At 41.6% G+C, this 20,495-nt stretch overlaps 1 protein-coding gene across 1 annotated transcript; it reads left to right on the top strand.

The window, feature by feature from the left end:
• Positions 1-1,433: 1,433 nt before the first annotated feature.
• LOC144599273 (glia-derived nexin-like) lies at positions 1,434-20,495 on the top strand. Its single transcript, XM_078410050.1, has 9 exons — positions 1,434-1,494; positions 7,110-7,395; positions 9,463-9,690; positions 10,504-10,698; positions 12,610-12,805; positions 13,543-13,643; positions 14,192-14,278; positions 15,527-15,610; positions 19,835-20,495. The coding sequence occupies exons 2-9, from the start codon at positions 7,140-7,142 to the stop codon at positions 19,870-19,872; spliced, it is 1,185 nt and encodes a 394-aa protein (XP_078266176.1). The 5' UTR covers positions 1,434-1,494; positions 7,110-7,139; the 3' UTR covers positions 19,873-20,495.

Here is a 20,495-nt window from a genome sequence, read left to right as displayed (position 1 = left end):
ATGGGCTAAATGCAGGGAAATGAGACATGAGTTGGGCCGAATGGCATGTTTTCCTGCTGCATAATTCTATGGCTCAATATGGTTACATAACACTGAGTAGTCCAAAGTAACCCATCCTGTAACCAACTAGTTTATGTAATAAAACTTGGCCGTGACTCCGTCCTTTGCTGAAAAATCAAGACATATTCATAACGTCTATGATTAACACTTTAGTGTGTACATAGGAACAGGGGTGATTCGCTAAGTTCTTGAAAGACAGGTGATCATGGCTTCTCCATGCATCAAATTGATTTACTTAATTTTGCTTTGTATTTCTAGTTGCCCTTATATGAAAAAATCTATCACTGCCTTGAAAGTTTCTATTCACCTTGAATTGACAATCCTATGGGAGGTGAGACCAGAATTTACGAAGCAGAAATGGGACTTTGCCCTGGGTTGCCCCATGCTTTTGATTTTAAAGTGGCGGTGTACCCGTTACAATACTCTATTAGCAAGTGAAATGGGGTGTGTTACTGAGTGTACAGCAAACGGCCTATTCTACTGCAATGAAAGTCAATTTACTCAAAAAGCAGTGTTTATTTGAAGGACAAATAAACAACACTTGCGATCAAACCGTCACCAACTTCTCAAGAGTCAAGAGTATTTAATTGTCTTATGTTCTGAAATAGAACAATGAGATTTGTACTTGCAGTAGAATAACAGGTCTGTAAACGCAGTAGTCAATAGTCAATATAATAATACAAACAAAAAAAGTTCGATAAATTAAAGAAAACACAATATTAATGCAAGGTATTGCATTAACCTGTTAGAAGCAGGTTAATTTTTCCATGCAGGGCATCAGCAGGAATACATCTTTGATTCACACGGAGCGTTGCTTTAAACAGACACACATTATACACATGGCTCCAAAAGACACAAAGTGCTGGAGTAAATCAGTCGGTGAGGCAGAATCCCTGGAGAACATGGATAGGGTGACATTTCAGGTCGGGGCCCTTCTTCAGACACGACCCAAAATATATCACCTATCCATGTTCCCCAGAGATGCTGCCTTAACCGCTGAGTTACTCCAGTACTTTGTGTGCTTTTGTGTAAACCAGTTTACAAAAAGGCACACAGTCTGCGGTTCTTTGTATTTACACAAATCTCCAATGTACTTATTGATTATTGAGTGCTCAGTCCACCCTCCCACCAACCTGTGCATGCTCCTATTCCCAGAAAAAGTCAGTAAATTGAGAATACTTGCCTCTAAATACTTGCCATTAGCTCAGTCTTATACAATTAATTCAGTAACTTGAGTTTTAACCGCCCTCCTCTGGCAATGACCGGGAGGGGGAGGTGGAGGTGGAGGGAGAGGGAGGAGAGTGGAGGGAGGAGACCAAAACTATTAAAGTGCGCTGAGGTTGCAAACTGATCCATTTGGAAAGGTAGCTGTGGAGGGAGAATAGGAGTCTCTTGATCAGCTGTCGACCGCATTTTATCGAAGGATTGCAAACTGTAAGTAAGGTAGTGTTTTAGAAATAAAATGTTTTAATAGCATAGCAATTATATATGTATCCATTTTTTGTAGGCGAGGTGAAGGTTTGCTGTGTAGATACTTTATGGATTCTTGCATGTATTTCATTCTTTAAATAGCCTAATTGCAATTCAATGATGGGGTTTTAACAGAAAGAAGTTGCCTTACGGTGGAATATAGTTTAACAGAACAGTTGGAATAGAGTTTAGCAGTTAACAGAATCCACTGGAGACTCAGTCCCTTCTTATTTGCAGATGTAAAACTTTAAATCATAAGCTTTAATTAGTCTAGAAAGCATTTATAGTATTTACCATCTACTCGTTATCTCGGTGCTCACTCTGTGTGCGTGTTTTTTAAATGCAATGTATTTTCTCTATCCCTGCGCAGCCCTGAGTTTGTTCATGTGCCCATCACAGTGTAGCTGTTGAAGGGAAAAAATAGACACAAAGTGCTACAATAACTCAACGGGTTAGGCAGTATCTCTGGAGAACGTGGATAGGTGACGTTTGTGCCAGGATCTTCCCCACCATGGATTTTGGGCTAACTGGTCTATAATTCCCCGTTTTCTCTTGAAAAGTGGGATAACATTAGCTATCCTCCAATCCACAGGAACTGATCCTGAATCTATTGAACATTGGAAAATGATCACCTATGCGCCAAGATTTCTTGAGCCACCTCCTTGAGTACCCTGGGATGCAGACCATCAGTCAAGAGTATTTAATTGTCTTATGTTCTGAAATAGAACAGAGATTTGTACTTGCAGCAGAATAACAGATCTGTAAATGCATTAGTCCATAGTCAATATAATAAAACAATCCAAAAAAGTTTGATAAATTAAAGAAAACACAATATTAATACAAAGTATTACCCTGTTAGAAGCAGGTTATTTTTTCCATTCATGGCATCAGCAGGAATACATCTTTGATTCACAGGGAGAGTTGCTTTAAACAGACACACATTATACACATGGCTCCAAAAGACACAAAGTGCTGGAGTAAATCAGTCGGTGAGGCAGAATCCCTGGAGAACATGGATAGGTGACATTTCAGCTCGGGGCCCTTCTTCAGACACGTCCCGAAATATATCACCTATCCATGTTCCCCAGAGATGCTGCCTTAACCGCTGAGTTACTCCAGTACTTTGGAGGGAGGAGACCAACACTATTAAAGTGTGCTGAGGTTGCAAACTGATCCATTTGGAAAGGTAGCTGTGGAGGGAGAATAGGAGTCTCTTGAAAAGCTGACGACGGCATCTTATCGAAGGATTGCAAACTGTAAGTAAGTTAGTGTTTTAGAAATAAAATGTTTTAATAGCCTAGCAATTATATATGTTTCTATTTTGTGTAGGCGAGGTGATGGTTTGCTGTGTAGATACTTTATGGATTCTTGCGTGTATTTCATTCTTTAAATAGCCTAATTGCAATTCAATGTTGGGGTTTTAACAGAAAGAGATTGCCTTGTGGTGGAATATAGTTTAACAGAACAGTTGGAATAGAGTTTAGCAGTTAACAGAATCCACTGGAGTCAAGTCAAGTCAAGTCAAGTTTATTTGTCACATACACATACACGATGTGCAGTGAAATGAAAGTGGCAATGCCTGCGGATTGTGCACAAAAAAGAATTACAGTTACAGCATATAAATAAAGTTAATAAGTTACTATAGTGTAGACAAAAATTTATTCTCTGGGGTTATAAAAGTTGACAGTCCTGATGGCCTGTGGGAAGAAACTCCGTCTCATCCTCTCCGTTTTCCCAGCGTGACAGCGGAGGCATTTGCCTGATCGTAGCATCTGGAACAGTCCGTTACTGGGGTGGCAGGGGTCCCTCGTGATCTTGCTTGCTCTGGATCTGCACCTCCTGATGTATAGGTCCTGCAGGGGGACGAGTGTAGTTCCCATGGTGCGTTCTGCCGAACTCTCTGCAGGGCCATCCTGTCCTGGGCAGAGCTGTTCCCAAACCAGACTGTAATGTTGCCGGACAGGATGCTCTCTACAGCCCCAGAGTAGAAGCAATGTAGGATCCTCAGAGACACTCTGAATTTCCTCAGTTGTCTAAGGTGGTAAAGGCGCTGCTTTGCCTTACCCACCAGTGCGGCAATGTGCGTTGCCCACGTCAGATCCTCTGTGATGCGGACTCCAAAGTATTTAAAACTGCTCACCCTATCCACAGTAGACCCATTTATCTCCAGTGGCGTGTACGTCCTTGGATGTTTAGCCCTTCTGAAGTCCACAATCAGCTCCTTCGTTTTAGTGACATTCAAGAGGAGGCTATTGTCCTGACACCAGAGTGCCAGATCAGCCACCTCCTCCCAGTAGGCCTTCTCATCGTTGTTGGAGATCCGGCCCACCACCACAGTGTCATCAGCAAACTTGATGATGGAGTTTGAGCTGAACCTGGCCCCACAGTCATGTGTGTACAGGGAGTACAGTAGGGGGCTAAGGACGCAGCCCTGGGGGGATCCTATCATATCATATCATATCATATATATACAGCCGGAAACAGGCCTTTTCGGCCCTCCATGTCCGTGCCGCCCAGTGATCCCCGTACACCAACACTATCCTACACCCACTAGGGACAACTTCTACATTTACCCAGCCAATTAACCTACATACCTGTACGTCTTTGGAGTGTGGGAGGAAACCGAAGATCTCGGAGAAAACCCACGCAGGTCACGGGGAGAACGTACAAACTCCTTACAGTGCAGCACCCGTAGTCAGGATCGAACCTGAGTCTCAGGCGTTGCATTCGCTGTAAAGCAGCAACTCTACCGCTGCGCTACCGTGCCGTCAGGGTGAGGGAACTAGATGTGTGTTCCCCCATCCTGACCACTTGCGGCCTGGCGGTGAGAAAGTCCAGGACCCAGGCACACAGAGGGGTGCTAAGCCCCAGTTCCAGCAGCTTCTCAACCAGTCTGCTGGGGACTATTGTGTTGAATGCTGAACTAAAGTCAATGAACAGCATCCTCACATAGCCCCCCTGGTTGTCCAGATGAGAGAGAGCGGTGTGTAGAACCTGGGAGACTCAGTTCCTTCTTGTTTGCAGATGTAAAACTTTAAATCGTAAGCTTTAATTAGTCTAGAAAGCATTTATAGTATTTTTCATCTATTTGTTATCTCGGTGGTCACTCTGTGTGTGTTTTTTTTAATTGCAATGTATTTTCTCTATCTGCATTGTGCAGCCCTGAGTTTGTTCATGTGTCCATCACAGTGTAGCTGTTGAAGGGAAAAAATAGACACAAAGTGCTAGAATAACTCAACGGGTTAGGCAGTATCTCTGGAGAACATGGATTGGTGATGTTTGGGATCGGGCCAGGTTTCTACAGATGCTGCCGAAGTTTTCCAGTTTGAAGAAGGGTCCCGACCCGGAACGTCCCCTATCCATGTTCTTCAGAGATACTGCCTGACCGACTGAGTTACTCCAGCACTTTGTGTCTTTTTTTTTTGTAAACCAGCATCTGCATGCAACACCTTGTTTTTTTTCACTGGACAGTTGAAGCACATTTGGTAACTAAAACAAAATTTTAAAAACCAAGTTTTGGAACTTGTGCCAATTTAAGATATTTCAGAATTTTGTGATAAGAAATAACTCGACGTGCCTTGTATTTTACACAGAAGGAACTATGGCATTTGGTCTCATCAATTTATAAAATTTAAATGTTACAATTCTGCTATATGGGAGATTATTATCATGTTTATAAGATTATTATAATATTATTCTAATTATTTATATTATAATGTCAGGCCATGGATGGAATAAAGAAAGTCTATCTAAAAACCAAGGGCCATTTGGTCTAAAAAAAATAGTTTGTGATCCCATGCACCTGCCTTTTAAATTGGTTCCTGTTTTTTAAAAAAAAGTTAAAATGGCTTCAAAACTTTTTTTAACTTCCTAGCTTGCCTCTAACGGTTTCATTTAATTTGCAAGTAAAAGCATTTCTGTGAGAGAAGAGAGAAAAACATTAGTCATACATTGTGGAAATGGCCCTTCAGCCCAACCTGCCCATGCTGACCAACATGCCCAATCTGCACTCGTCCTGTGTTTGCCCATATCCCTCTAAAACTATCCTATCCATGTACCTTTCTAAATGGTGCAATAGTATCTGCCTCAACTACCTCCTCTGGCAGCTTGTTCCATACACCCACCTAACTTTGTGTAAAAAAAAAAGTTACCCCTCGGGTTCCTATTTAACCTTTCCCCTCTCACCTTATCATATCATATCATATATATACAGCCGGAAACAGGCCTTTTCGGCCCTCCAAGTCCGTGCCGCCCAGCGATCCCCGTACATTAACACTATCCTACACCCACTAGGGACAATTTTTACATTTACCCAGCCAATTAACCTACATACCTGTACGTCTTTGGAGTGTGGGAGGAAACCGAAGATCTCGGAGAAAACCCACGCAGGTCACGGGGAGAACGTACAAACTCCTTACAGTGCAACACCCGTAGTCAGGATCGAACCTGAGTCTCCGGCGCTTCATTCGCTGTAAAGCAGCAACTCTACTGCGCTGCGCTACCTTAATTATTGTCTTGACAGAAATACAAATTCCCCTCTGCTCCAACTGAGTGGTAACTTTCTACAAAACTGAAATATGTTAATGTATTGATGTACTGGGTTATTTTGGGATTAAGTGAACACATTCATAGATACTGAGTCATTCATTGTATTTGAGACGAGAAAAAGGTCTGCTCTAGGCAAACTCTGTGTCTTGTGGCGATCAAGCAGGGAAGTGTAATTGAGGATCCCAAGTCAGGATCCCATTGTTCAATCCCTCCCCAGATGCTGCCTGACCTGCTAGTTCCTCCAGAAACTTATGTTTGAGTTTTTGAGTTATTGTCACATCAGAAGCTTTTGTTGCGTGTGAACCAGTCAGCAAAAAGACAACACATAAATACAATCTCAGGATTCCAGCACCTGCAGTCTCCCACGACTCTGAGAGTCAGGATCTCATTGACTGATGGAGCAGGCAGGATGTGCTGCATGAAAACTGATTAATACGACACACACTAGGTTGTATGGTCTACTCCACAATTTTGGTTCGTCGAATTCACGTTGGTGTATATCGAGAAATGAAACTTGTCGAGGTTTTTTACAGGATTAGATAAACAATATAGTAATTTTCTTTGGTTAGATTGATTAGACATTTGAGTTATTGTCATACATGTCAAGGGTGCAATGAGATTCCCTGTTCACCAGAAGTTCCTAGGATGCACAGTATACAAGATGATGGTTGATATACAACAAATACAATACCAAATGCAAATCAGCAGAATGGTGCAAAGATTGTACAATGGTAGAGTTACTGCCTTGCAGCGCCCGAGACCTGGGTTCAATTCTGAACACGCGTGCAGTCTGTCCATTCTCCCAGTGATCGCGTGGGTTTTCCCCAGATGCTCTGGTTTCCTCGCACTCTCCCAAGTGGATTTATGTTAAATATGCACTTTTTAAAATCAGTAAGCTGTGCCAGATGACTTCTTATTTATCCAGTGAGTTCTGAACTTTGTTCCAATACTCATTTTTTTAAATCTTTGGAAAATAGTGATAGAATAATTTCAACTTTACATGTGTAAATACCCAGACTTTCTTTTTGCAGATACTCTTCTGGTTTAGAATTGGAATTGCAATGAGGAACATGAATATTTTGATTCTCCTGTGTGTGGCTGTGGGCTCAGTTCACTGCCTATGGGGAAAAGGGAAAAAGTCGGAAGTTGGGTCGGATTTGGGGATGAAGATTTTCGAACAGGTTGCAAGTTCCCAACCAACAGAAAACATTATCATGTCTCCACATGGAATTGTATCGTTGCTTTGGATGCTGCAATTCGGAGCTGGTGGAATAACAAAAAATCAATTGAACCAGGTTTTGAAATACAGCAAATCTGGTTTGTTTGACTAGTACCTTGTTATACCAACTGTAATCTTCCTTCTTCCTATCTTAACATGTTCAATAGGACTATGCAATTTGAGATGTTATTGAAAGGCCTTTTTTATTTCAATTTCGCGTTGATGTCTTTGCATCATATACCTTTGCAGTTGTTGATTTTTATTTTTGCAAACTATCTACCAGGAATACTATCACCTTTGGGCATTGCTCTCAAATTGTTTATTGGAGAAAGCTCTTTGTGACATTTTTCTGATGTTTCCAGTAGTGAGAGAGTCTTGGACTGGGGGCACAATGTCAGAATAAAGGAATGTGCCTTCTTTGAACTGAGATGGGGAGGAATTTCTTTATCCAGAGGGTGGTGAATCTTTGGAAATCATTGCCACAGATGGCTGTAGAGGCTGAGCTATTGGGTATTTTTTAAAGCAGAGATGATTGATCTTGATTAGTAAGGGTGCCAAAGGTTATGGGGAGGGGGTGGGGGAGGCAGGAGAATGGGACTGACAGGGATAAATAGATCGGCCATGATCAAATGGGAAAGCACACACCATGGGACAAATGGCCTCATTCTGCTTCTGTTCATCGGTACATAAATGATAGTAAAATTAGGCCATTTGCCCCATCAAGTCTACTTCGCTATTCAATAATGGCTGATCTATCTTTCCCTCTTCACCCCATTTTCTTGCCTTCTCCCCTTATCCCTGACACCTGTACTAATCAAGAATCTATCTATCTCTGCCTTAAAAATATCCATTGACGGCCTCCACCGCCTTCTGTGGCAATGAATTCCACAGATTCACCACCCTCTGACTAAAGAAATTCCTCCTAGTCTCCTTCCTAAAGAAACATCCTTTTATTCTGAGGCTGACCTCTAGTCCTAGACTCTCACACCAGTGGAACTATGTCTTGGGTTCTTATGAACACTTCAAATGCCTGTTACGTGACAATGATGGGCTGTTGTTATTCAGTGAGAAAACAATTGGCTGCTTTCTTTCATTTCCAAAATACTTCATTATTTTTCCTGTGCGCTCTTGGACATCTTCTTTCAAAATCTGTGTTTCTAGGGCGGCACGGTAGCGCAGCGGTAGAGTTGCTGCTTTACAGCGAATGCAGCGCCGGAGGCTCAGGTTCGATCCTGACTACGGGTGCTGCACTGTAAGGAGTTTGTACGTTCTCCCCGTGACCTGCGTGGGTTTTCTCCAAGATCTTCGGTTTCCTCCCACACTCCAAAGACGTACAGGTATGTAGGTTAATTGGCTGGGTAAATGTAAAAATTGTCCCTAGTGGGGGTAGGATAGTGTTAATGTACGGGGATCGCTGGGCGGCACGGACTTGGTGGGCCGAAAGGGCCTGTTTCCGGCTGTATATATATGATATGATGATATGATATGATAGCTTGTTGGTCTTAACAAATATGGCTGTTTCAATCCAACTTCTATCTTCCTCATTTATGATAATCACATTTCCAATGGTTTGTTATATTGGGTCCTGCCTAACATTGATTCTTCATCAATTACTACTTTAAGTTGTCAAAACATTCTTTACCAAATGGACAAGATGGTGACTTCATTTGCATAATATTGGATTTAATTGATAATGTACTTGATAAAATATTTTAGTTATAGATGTCTTTGCCATGCGTAATTAATGAAATATTCTGGATGTTTAAAATAAATTGAGAAGCATAGACGGCAACAGTTGAGGACCATCGATAATGTGAGAGAGGGAAAATATAATGGAGATGTGTGGAGCAAGTTTGTTTTTTAGAGGGCGGTGGGGGACTGGAACGCATTGTCAGTAATGGAGGTGGAAGTTTTTAGATAGACACGTGGATATGGAGGGATGTGGATTACTTGTGGGCAGATGAGATCAGTTGGGAGAGGCATCATGTTCAGCACAAACATTGTGGGCCAAAGGGGCCGTTCCTGTGCAGTACTGTCCTATTTAAATATTAGACATTTGTTTCTCTTTAGTAGCCAAGTGTCTCGGATTTGAATTGTATATGATTTAGAGATGGGTACTGAAGTTTTCCAAGTTAACAGACTATCTATATTGATTTTCTGTCCAGGTACTTATGGACGGCTCAAAAAGGCACAAAACTCATTAACTGCAAGCAAAAATAAGGATGTCGTTTCTCTTGCTTATGGAATATTTGTACCACATGACTTTACATTACAAAAGGGCTATATTAAGCAGTCTTCTGAAATTTATCAAGCACAGCCGATAAATGTGAATTTTGCTGAATCTGAAACAGCTGCATCCATAATCAACAAATGGGCTGATACTCATACTAAAGGTACATCTGGATACTACTAAAACTCTCGGTTTGTTTGTGTTTATGTGTATACCATGCCTTCTACACAGCCAAAACGGTACACGATAGCGCCACAATTTTAGGCCCACCCTACTCACCATTCCCCTGTGGTGTGAATAAACCCACTTTTGTTACTTTTTAAAAACAATTTACCTTATAAACTTTAATAAATCCGTCCCCCCCTCCCACCCCCCCCCTCCCCCCCTCCCCGGAGGACCAGTGGGAGGACCGGCGCCTGTCCCGGTCTGCCCCGCACCTGACCTTCCTCCCATACTGCAGTGCGTCGCAGAGGGTCCAACAAGATGGCCGGGATCAAACCTGGGTCTCCGGCACTGTGGCTGCCACTCTACCAGCTGCATCACTATGCTGCCTTTTTAACTCGAATACCTTTTGTAATCGTCATCTATATACTATTAAAACTCTTGTTTATTTATTTGTTCCTGAACTACAGCCAAAACGGTACACGACAGCGCGACAATTTTAGGCCCACCTTACTCACCGTCGTCCCTTTGGTGCTAATGGAAGAAGTTTCATTGAAATCGGTGTTATATTTTTTAAGTTATTCACATTTTAAAGTTTACATCTATCTCCTAGGGAGGGAGTGGGGAGGGGGGGATAAGGGGATGGAGTGAGGGGGGGAGGAGGGAGGAAGAGGGGAGGGGGGGAGTAGAGGATGCTGCATCAATGCAGGAGAGGTTTGGGCCCAACGGGTCCACTTGGTCAAGTTTACTTTTAAAAAGGTTGAAAGCCCTGTGTTTCCTGAAGTTCCCTTTACAATGTGGCTTGATTCTTTAGGTATGATCAAAGAGATAATATCCCCAGACACTCTCGATGAAGCTACCAAGATTGTCGTCGCCAACGCGATATATTTTAAGGGTGCGTGGAAATCTAATTTTGACGTAGCAAAGACGCACGAGGCGGCTTTCACTGGAGCTGATGGAGAAGTGTATCAAGTTCCTATGATGGCCCAAAAGTCAGTATTCAAGATTGGTAAGTCTAAAAGTATCACTTTTAAGCTAGCTGACAGAGCAGTACTTTGCCCAATACATAAAATAAACCCTCATGGATTTTAATTTGTCCATTAATTTATCTTTTGATTTCTGACTCTAGAATTTTGGTTTGTACCAAACTATTAGTATTATTGATCGATAGTTTTCTCATGCTTATTGAAAATTCCAATATTGTTGCTGGCGGTCATATTTATTGGTTCAGCACAGACCACCAATTGAACCTGGGGGATCATTTTAGTTTAGTTTAGAGATGCAGCGCGGAAACAGGCCCTTCAGCCCACAGAGTTTGCGCAGTCCAGCAATCACCGCACATTAACACTATTCGATACACGCTAGGGACAATTTACAATTTTACCAAGCCGTTTAACCTACAAACCTGCAATTTGTTGGAGTGTGGGAGGAAACCAGAGCTCCCAGGGAACAGGCCATTGTAAGCTGATGGTAGGGTGAAAATTAGAATTTAGTTTGACTTGGGTGGGGGAGGGATAGAGAAAGAAGGAATGCCGTGGCTACCTGAAGTGAGAGAAATTAATATTCATACCACTGGGCTGTAAGCTGCCCAAAGGAAATATGAGATGCTGTTCCTCCAATTTGCATTTAGCCTCACTCTGACAATGGAGGCGACCGAGGACAGAAAGGTCTGTGTGGGAAGGGAAAGGAGAATTAAAGTGTCCAGCAACTGGAAGATCAGGTTGGTTCACGCGGGCAGAGCGAATGTGTTCTGCGAAACGATCGCGCTTGGTCTCGCCGATGTATAAGAGTCCTCATCTTCAACAATGGATACAGTAGATGAGGTTAGAGGAGGTGCAAGTGAACCTCTGCCTAACCTGAAAGGACTAACCCTGGACAGAGTTGAGAATTCTTGATACAAGTTTCTTAAACCACTGTTGAAATTTTGGAAATGTATCATTGCTTCTATGTAAATGGCCTAATTAGTCACAAAGACCATGTATTTGACAAGGATGGGTGTGATGGGTATCTGGGGTCACGCGTAATTTATGAAGTAGTTTCCGGAACCAAACAGCTCACTTTCTCTCATTTAAGTCTTGCTGTGGTGGGGGGCATTTTACAGGCACTCTGCGACTTACACAAGGGTTACGTTTCGTGAGCCCTTGCATGAGTGGGATTTTGGGTATGTCGGAGTCACCATCCCTTGTCCAATGTAACTCGAGTATTCACTGTCTCAACTTCATGCAGGGTACTTTCTGCAGCATGTGGCCTTCTGGGTAAGCATCACCGCCATTCTCAGCTTGTTTCCCATGTAAACGTGAACGATCGTACAGCATCGTGGAAATTGCAAACTCCCTTGATTGTACTAGAGAAATCGAGGACCAGAGGACATGGGTTTAAGGTGAAGGGGAAAAGATTTAATAGGAATCTGAGGGATAACCTTTTCACACAAAGAGTGGTAAGTGTATGGAACAAGCTGCCATAGGAGGAGGCAATTGAGGCAGGGACTATCCCAACATTTAAGAAACAGTTAGACTGGTACATGGAAAGGACAGGTTTGGAGGGATAAGGGCCAAACGCAGGCAAGTGGGACTAGTGTAGCTGGGACATGTGGGTCAGTGTGGGCAAGTTGGGCCGGTTTCCACGCTGTATCACTCTATTAGGGAATGGGCACTGAATTGTTTATATAAGCGTGAGTTTATTTAAGACTGCGTGTCTGTAGAGTTCTTGGTCTATATACTCGTTTGTGGTATACTGTATGCCGCTTGCTTTTTCTGGTAGCGAGGGACTTATTGGACACTGATATTTAATTTAACCTTTATTTCTATAATGCTAACGATAGCTCACAACTCTGGTCCATACTTTGAAGAGGGAGATTTTCTGCTGTACAAGAAACTACAGTAGTCTTCAGATTTTGAGATGATTTGCTTTTGTTTTATAGGTAAGGCCAGTACGCCTATGAGCGTGGACTATAATGTTCTCCAGCTACCTTACAATGGGGCAGTCAGCATGTTTATTATCCTTCCAATGGATAGTAGCACCAAACTCACTGAAATAATTCCTCACATCAATGAACTTGGTGTAAAAAACTGGAAGAAAATTTTGAAGAGTACTTCACTTACCATTTCTATCCCTAGGTAAGCAAGAAATATTTGGTCCTATTTGAAATCTGTTATAGATTGAGGTATACTCAAGATGTGCCGGAGAAAGCATTCTGTCTGGATGCATCACAGCATGGTTTAGGAACAGCTTCATCCAAGTCCGCAAGAAATTATGGACGCAGACCAGACCATCACACAAACCAACCTCCCTTCCATTGATTCCATCTCCACTTCACACTGCCTCGGCAAGGCCACCAGCATAATCAAGGACGAGACGCACCCTGGTCACTACTTCTTCTCCCCTCTCCCATCAGACAAGAGGTACAAAACTGTGAAAACGCACACCTCCAGATTTGAGGAATGTTTCTTCTCGGCTGTTATCAAGCAACTGAACCATCCTATCACGAAGTAGAGAGAAATCCTGACCTACCATTTCCCTCATTGGAGACCCTTGGACTACCTTTAATCAGTCTTTACTGGAGTTTATCTTGCAGTAAATGGTATTCCCTTTATCCTGTGTGGATGATACAGTGTGGATGACCTGATAGTAATTATGTATTGTCTTTCCACTGACTGGATTGCCCACAACAAAAAACATTTTCTCTGTACATGTGACTATTAACTAAACTACTCTGTGAAATGCAAACTTGTGTAGAAATTGTGTAGAAATTACATATAAAATATTTCTAATTGACCTTTCTGCATCCTACAGTAGATTCAGCTGCCTCCAAATGCTGAACTAACTTTTTTCACTCTGAATGTTTTATTTGTAGATTCACTGCTGAGACAGAGACCAACATGGAGAAACTACTTGAACCTCTTGGAATCACAAATATATTTGATAAAGACAAGGCAAATTTCAAAAACCTCTCTAGTAAGTTAATAAGGGATGGGAGCAGAATTAGGCCATTTGGCCCATCAAGTCTACTCCGTCATTCATTCATGGCTGATCTATCTCTCCTTCCTAACTGCATTCTCCTGCCTTCACCCCATAACCTGTCCCACCCCTGACACCTGTACGAATCAAGAATCTATCTATCTCTTCCTGAAAAATATCCATTGACTTTGCCTCTACAGCCTTCTATGGCACTGCATTCCCCAGATTCACCACCATCTGAAGAAATTCCTCCTCATCTCCTTCCTAACCCACGTCCTTTAATTCTGAGGCTCTGACTTCAGGTCCTAGACTATCCCACTAGTGGAAACATCCTCTCCGCTCTATCCAGGCCTTTCACTATTCTGTAAGTTTCAATGAAGTCCCCCCTCATCCTTCTAAATTCCAGTGAGTAGAGGCCCAGTGCTGTCAATCACTCCTGTTCACCCACTCATTCCTGGAGTCGTTCCTGGTAGTAATATTTCTTGTCTGAATAGCTTTGTAAAAACGTATTTGCTTTGCAAATAAATTGTGACAATCTCTTGCAGAGTTTAAGCATCTGTATGTTTCCCAAATCCTGCAAAAGGCTAAAATTGAAGTAAATGAGGAGGGTACAAAGGCTTCTGCAATGACAGGCAAGTATGCCAGCATATTAAACTTACACCACAGTCAAGTGCTATTCAAACTATTTTAATATATTTTGTCGTTGAATAATGATGATCAGTTCGGCTAAAACCAACTCTCCAGATGGAAGTTATTTTTTGGCCAAGTTGATCTAAGATGTATAATATCCTGTAGAAAGAAGCAAGGATAAAATTTATGAATGGGATTATATCTATCTCCCTCTGAATCTTTCCTATTCATGTTGCTGTCCAAGTGTCTTTTTGAATTGAATTGAATAAAATTTTATTAACCAAGTATGTATACATACAACGAATTTGTCTTGGTGCTTTGCTCGCAAAAGGATAAAAACACGATATACAGCAGACAATTAAAAATAAAACATTATAATTTAAACATGTGAAAATAACGTACCAGAGTAAAAAGAGGCTACAGACTTTTGGCTGTTGAGTAGAGCTAGTGCTCGTGGGAAAAAGGCGGTTTTAAATGTTGCACCTGCACCTGGCTCAACCACTTCCTCTGGTAGTTTGTTCCAATATGTGCACTACCCTCTGTGGTAAACCTTGCCACTTGAGTCTCTTTATGAATCTTTACCTCCCACTTTCCCTCCCAGCCACCACACCTTAAACCTATGCCCTCTAGTTTTAGGCTCTCATACCCTCGAGAACTTCTGTGTGCATTCAACTTGTCTGCCAGAACGTCTAAAAATCGGCTTCCCAGCCTTTATTTCAAGGATTATTCAGCAGCTATTTGTTTTTGCCAGTGGTCTAGGTGACAGCTTTTACTCTGTGATATGCAGGGGGTGCAGTGCTGGCGGAGTTCGCCGGAGCGCCGCTCCAGCACGTTTGTAACAAAAAAAAAAGCCAAAATAAACAGCAGGGGATTTTAACTAGCGGGGAATTTAACAGCAGCCGCTCCGGCAGCAATGACAGCTCCGGCACCTAAAATATTACCACTGCAACACTGGTGATATGGCAGCATTTGGTGAATTGCTAAAGATCACCAGTAAACTACCACATGGGCCAAAAACTAGCACTTGTGAAAGCAGAGTGGGACTCTATCGACAGCTTGGTTTTAAGTACTAACTGCAGGTTTCCTTAAGATGATACAGTACCCCAATTTAGGATTGCAATTTTGCACATAAAAACAAATTTTAAAGTAAAACTGCAGGTAATATATAGTTTTGATCTGCTTTGCAATACATTATGGCAGGATTGGTCCTAACGACTGCGAAACCATTAATGGTGTTGTTTCCGTTACAGCTGCAATTATGTTGATGAAGTCGTTTGGTCCTCAGTTTGTCGTAAATAGACCCTTTCTTTATATCATTTGGCACGAATCTGCAGGTAAATAAATCTTTGATTATAAATTGGTAAAAAATAATTGATTCTTTGGTTTAGTTTAGTTTGGAGGTACAACGTGGAAACGGGCCCTTCAGCCCACCAAATCGGGACTGATAAGTGATCCCCGCACATTAACGCTACCCAACAGTAGGGACAATTTTCATTTATACCAAGCCAATTAACCTAAAAACCTGCATGCCTTTGAACTGTGTAAGGAAACCGAAGGTCTCGGAGAAGACCCACGCGATCACTGGGAGAACATACAAACTCAGTGCAGGCAGCACCCGTAGCCTGGATCGAACCGGGGTCTCTGGCACTCTAAGTGCTTTTCGACAGTAACTCTACCGCTGTGCGTAAGATGGAAATCTAAAATAAAAACGCTATGCTAGAAATTATCAGCAGATGTAACAACAACAATGGAAAAGGTTACTGTTTCTGGCAGATGGGACATTTTCATCATTTCACTGAAATTTAAAAAACGTGCACATATTCAATCTGAAAAGCAAAATGTTGAAATACCTAGCAGGTCAGGAAGCATGTGGAAGGAGAAATAAACTAATACTTCAACCCAAAGACCCCAGAACTAGGAACAGAGTTTTGTGGTGCAGAATAGTTGGGGGGATCCAAAGGCAAATAAATGATCTTCAATTGTATGGGTTCAGAGTCATAGAGTGTGGAAACAGGCCCATCAGCCCAACTTGCCCACACCGGCCAACAATGTCCCAGCTACACTAGTCCCACTTGCCTGCACTTGGACCATATCCCTCCAAACCTGTCCTATCCATGTACCTGTCTAACTGTTTCTGAAAAGATGGGATATTCCCAGCCTCAACTACCTCCTCTGGCAGCTTGTTCCATATACTCACCACCCTTTGTGTGGAAAAAGTTACCCTCGGATTCCTATTAAATCTTTTCCCCTTTACCTTAAACCTATGTCCTCTGGTCCTCGATTCCCCTGCTCTGGGCAAGAGATACTGTACATCTACCCGATCTATTCCTCTCATGATTTTGTACACCTCTATAAGATCACCCCTCATCCTCCTGCGCTCCATGGAATAGAAACCCAGCCTAGTCACTTAATGACCAGCTTTAGAAGCACCAGCATTTCCAACCCTACTCAACACTTAATTAAATGCTTCAAGAAAATTTGCTCATATTTTACATGAAATTCCTAACTATGTCCCAAGAATTGGTTCATATTTGATGGTATTCCAATTGTTAGCAATCTTTTTTTTCTGAAATTAATGACACAGATTTTGCTTGGTTGTTTAGCAGCCCATATTTGCTATTCACAGTGCTGGAGTAACTCAGTGGGACTTATAGAAACATATAAAATTAATAAGGGATTGGACAGGCTCGATGCAGGGAAAATGTTCCCCATGTGGGGGGAGTCCAGAAGCAGTAGTTACAGTTTAAGAATATGGGGTAGACCATTTAGGACTGAGTTGAGGAAAACCTTTTTCACCCAGGGAGTTGTGAATCTGTGGAATTCTCTGCCACAGAAGACAGTGGAGGCCAATTCACTGGATGTTTTTCAAGAGAGAGTTAGATATAGCTCTTAGGGCTAAAGAAATCAAGGGATATGGGGAGAAAGTGAGAACGGGGTACTGATTTAGAATGATCAGCCATGATCATATTGAATGGCGGTGCTGGCTCAAAGGGCCGAATGGCCTACTCATCATATCATATCATATATATACAGCCGGAAACAGGCCTTTTCGGCCCACCAAGTCCGTGCCGCCCAGCGATCCCCGTACATTAACACTATCCTACACCCACTAGGGACAATTTTTACATTTACCCAGCCAATTAACCTACATACCTGTACGTCTTTGGAGTGTGGGAGGAAACCGAAGATCTCGGAGAAAACCCACGCAGGTCACGGGGAGAACGTACAAACTCCTTATAGTGCAGCACCCGTAGTCAGGATCGAACCTGAGTCTCCGGCGCTGCATTCGCTGTAAAGCAGCAACTCTACCGCTGCGCTACCGTGCCGCCCTTCTCATGCGCCTATTTTCTACATTTCTAACTTGCCTACATCAGCCAACATGTCCCATCTACATTAGTCCCACCTGCTCATATTTTGCTCGTATTCCTCTAAACCACGCTGTATCTTTCGATCAATTCAATAATAGATGTGCTTTCGGTTGTAAATTATTTAAATGTTATTGACTTGCAGCAACAATTAAAGGCAAGTTACTAAATCAATAAATATTGAAATGGATGCCTGGATGTTCTTGGCAGAGCCTCTCTGTAACTCTGTCCTAGATAAAATATGGAATGAAGATCTTCTCAGATTTTTTTTCAAGAACTGGATGCAAATCTTGTCATTTGTAAATTCCGTCATAAGGTCTCCTTAAACTGCATTAGAAAAGTGATCAACTAGGACATCTAGTGACCGAGAGGGGCATTGCATGTGGTCAATGCTCTCAAAACGAGTGAGGTTCTGGAAATGAACAGGACCATTGTCGTCACGGATTGCTAAATTGTCATCAATAATATAATTTGTAGAATGATGCATCATTATAACATGTCTCAGAGTTTCTTTCTTCGATGCATAATCTTTAATGCACTGCAGAAATTTCCTTCAGAAATTATTTCATTCACTCTATGTATTTTGCTTCAACATTTGGCAGGCATTTCTATGTTCTCAAACTACTGGAAAAAGGTTTACAAAATTTTCTGGTCTGACTGTCCTAAATGTTCTTCTTCTTGTCTTAATGACCATTGTAAGCAATTGCATAATTGGGTGTGCACAGTGGTAGAGTTGCTGCCTCGCAGCGCCAGTGACCTAGGTTTGATCCTGACTGCGGGTGCTGTCTTTGCGGAGTATGTACGTTCTCCATGTGACCTTGTGAGATTCCTCCAGATACTCTGCTTTCCTCCCACATCCCAAAGCCATACAGGTGTGTAGGTTAGTTGGCTTCTGTAAATTGTCCCTAGTGTGTAGGGCATAGAACTCGTGTATGGGTGATCAATGGTTGGCATGGATACAGTGGGACGAGGGGGCCTGTTTCCATGCTATGTCTCTAAGCTCTACTTGTTATCTTCACTCTTTCCAAGGACTTCCTATCAATGAGCCTGCTAAATGTCATAAGGCGAAGGAAGTTTAAACATTAAATTTATATAAATAACTGCCTATTTCTGGTATATTTTTGTATAAAAAGAATTGCCCAAAATATCATGATACTTAAACTGCAACTGAATGTGATATGCAACACTCTTGTACATGTGTAGATTAGTACAATATGGAAGAATGGTGAGACTTGGGCCATTTGAAACAACATTCTCTGAAGGTGCTGGACGACAAACACATTTTAAATTATTAAATATTTTGACCAGAATATATCAGCCAATTTAATGTTAATTTTGACAGGATATGCTTAAATATCATTATTCCATTTAAATCACTTGGCCCTAGTCTGCTCTCTTGCACACTCCACCACTTACTAATTTGGATTATCTTGGTTTAGTAGTTTTATATACCTATTATTGTAAGGTTCTACTTCATTTCATGTTCTTGTAATTTCCTTCCACGTCCAATCTCCTTGGTAGTATTTGTTTTATCCTTTCCTGCTTCTGTTGTTTGAAATCCGTTATTCCCCACAGTTCTGGACAATATCCAGTGTATTGTTACAGGATGTGAATCCTTTATATGACAAATGTTTTTGGTTTGCTCTGAATATTTCCACATGCCCCAGGACTTGTGGGTCCACATGGGTCATGATTAGATAGAACATTAATTTAGGAGATTGGTATCCACAAAACAAAAAAACTTTAATTCTGTTTAGAAGAAGAATGTTCAAACTAAATAACCTTAAAGCTGTGCATTTGTGGTCTGCTTAAAGACAGTGGGAGAGTCTAGACCAGAGGTTGTAGCCTCAGACTTAAACGATGTTCCTTTTAGGAAGGAGATGAGGAGGAACTTCTTTAGTCAGAGGGTGGGGAATCTGTGGACTTTATTGCCACAGAAAGTTGTGGAGGCCAAGTGAATGGATATTTTTAAGGCAGAGACATAGATTCTTGATTAGTACAAGTGTTGGGGGTTATGGGGAGAAGGCAGCAGAATGGGGTTAAGAGAGAAAGATAGATCAGCCAAGATCGAATGGCGGAGTAGACTTGATGGGCCAAATGGCCTCATTTTGCTCCTATCATATAAACTTATGAACAATGGTAACTTGCTATAATATGGCCTCTAACTGCTTTTCTGTTCCGACTTATTTATAGGCACCATCCTTTTCACTGGACAAGTTGCAAAGCCATAAGAAGGCAAAGCTGAAGGAAAACAATTTAGAGACCTGGTCAAACATTCATAGAGGAAATATCAAATTGCTTTTGAGTAGTTTAGTTGTTAAAAGCTATTTTATTATTTATGACCAGGAAACAGCTTTACCGAGTTTGTAAAGCTACATGTACAATTCTGCAGTAATGTTTACTTTGCCTTGTGTTTTTACCAAATATTTAAATATATTCGGTCACGTTTGGAATTGAAGTGACTGCATACAGGTTTATCCAGTTTAATGTCAATCTGGGGAGAATCCCTCTTTTGGTGAATAACTGAGAAATACCAGTTGATTTCCATGACGAAACCCTGCGGTAATGATTGAAAAAGGATATGAAGATCAAATACAGATATGAAAATCAAATTGTAAAGATATATTTGAATTGAGAGAACACTTTTAACTAAATCCATATTTCAATAACTTTTTCTCCAGACTTAAATTTTATTCATTTTGTTTGGAAAATGTTTGCTTTATTAATGCCTCCTCTCTGTCCCCAAAGTGCATAAAATGTGAAATGTAGTGGGGATTTAAAAAAAATATCCGACAAAATTTGGTTGATTAATTCTACTTAATCTATCAAGAGGTGGCTTGCTTTTCAATGACTT

This window comes from Rhinoraja longicauda, chromosome 13 (assembly GCF_053455715.1).
Source record: "Rhinoraja longicauda isolate Sanriku21f chromosome 13, sRhiLon1.1, whole genome shotgun sequence".
Classification (NCBI taxonomy): domain Eukaryota; kingdom Metazoa; phylum Chordata; class Chondrichthyes; order Rajiformes; family Arhynchobatidae; genus Rhinoraja; species Rhinoraja longicauda.
The sequence above is the reverse complement of the archived record's forward strand: the minus strand, read 5'-3'. Positions and strand labels throughout refer to the sequence as shown.

Coding starts and splice junctions, on each gene's coding strand:
- LOC144599273 (XM_078410050.1), top strand. CDS start 7,140: ATGAGGAACATGAATATTTTGATTCTCCTGTGTGTGGCTGTGGGCTCA. Junction 7,396..9,462: donor TTTGAAATACAGCAAATCTG/GTTTGTTTGACT, acceptor TTTTCTGTCCAG/GTACTTATGGACGGCTCAAA. Junction 15,611..19,834: donor CATTTGGCACGAATCTGCAG/GTAAATAAATCT, acceptor ACTTATTTATAG/GCACCATCCTTTTCACTGGA.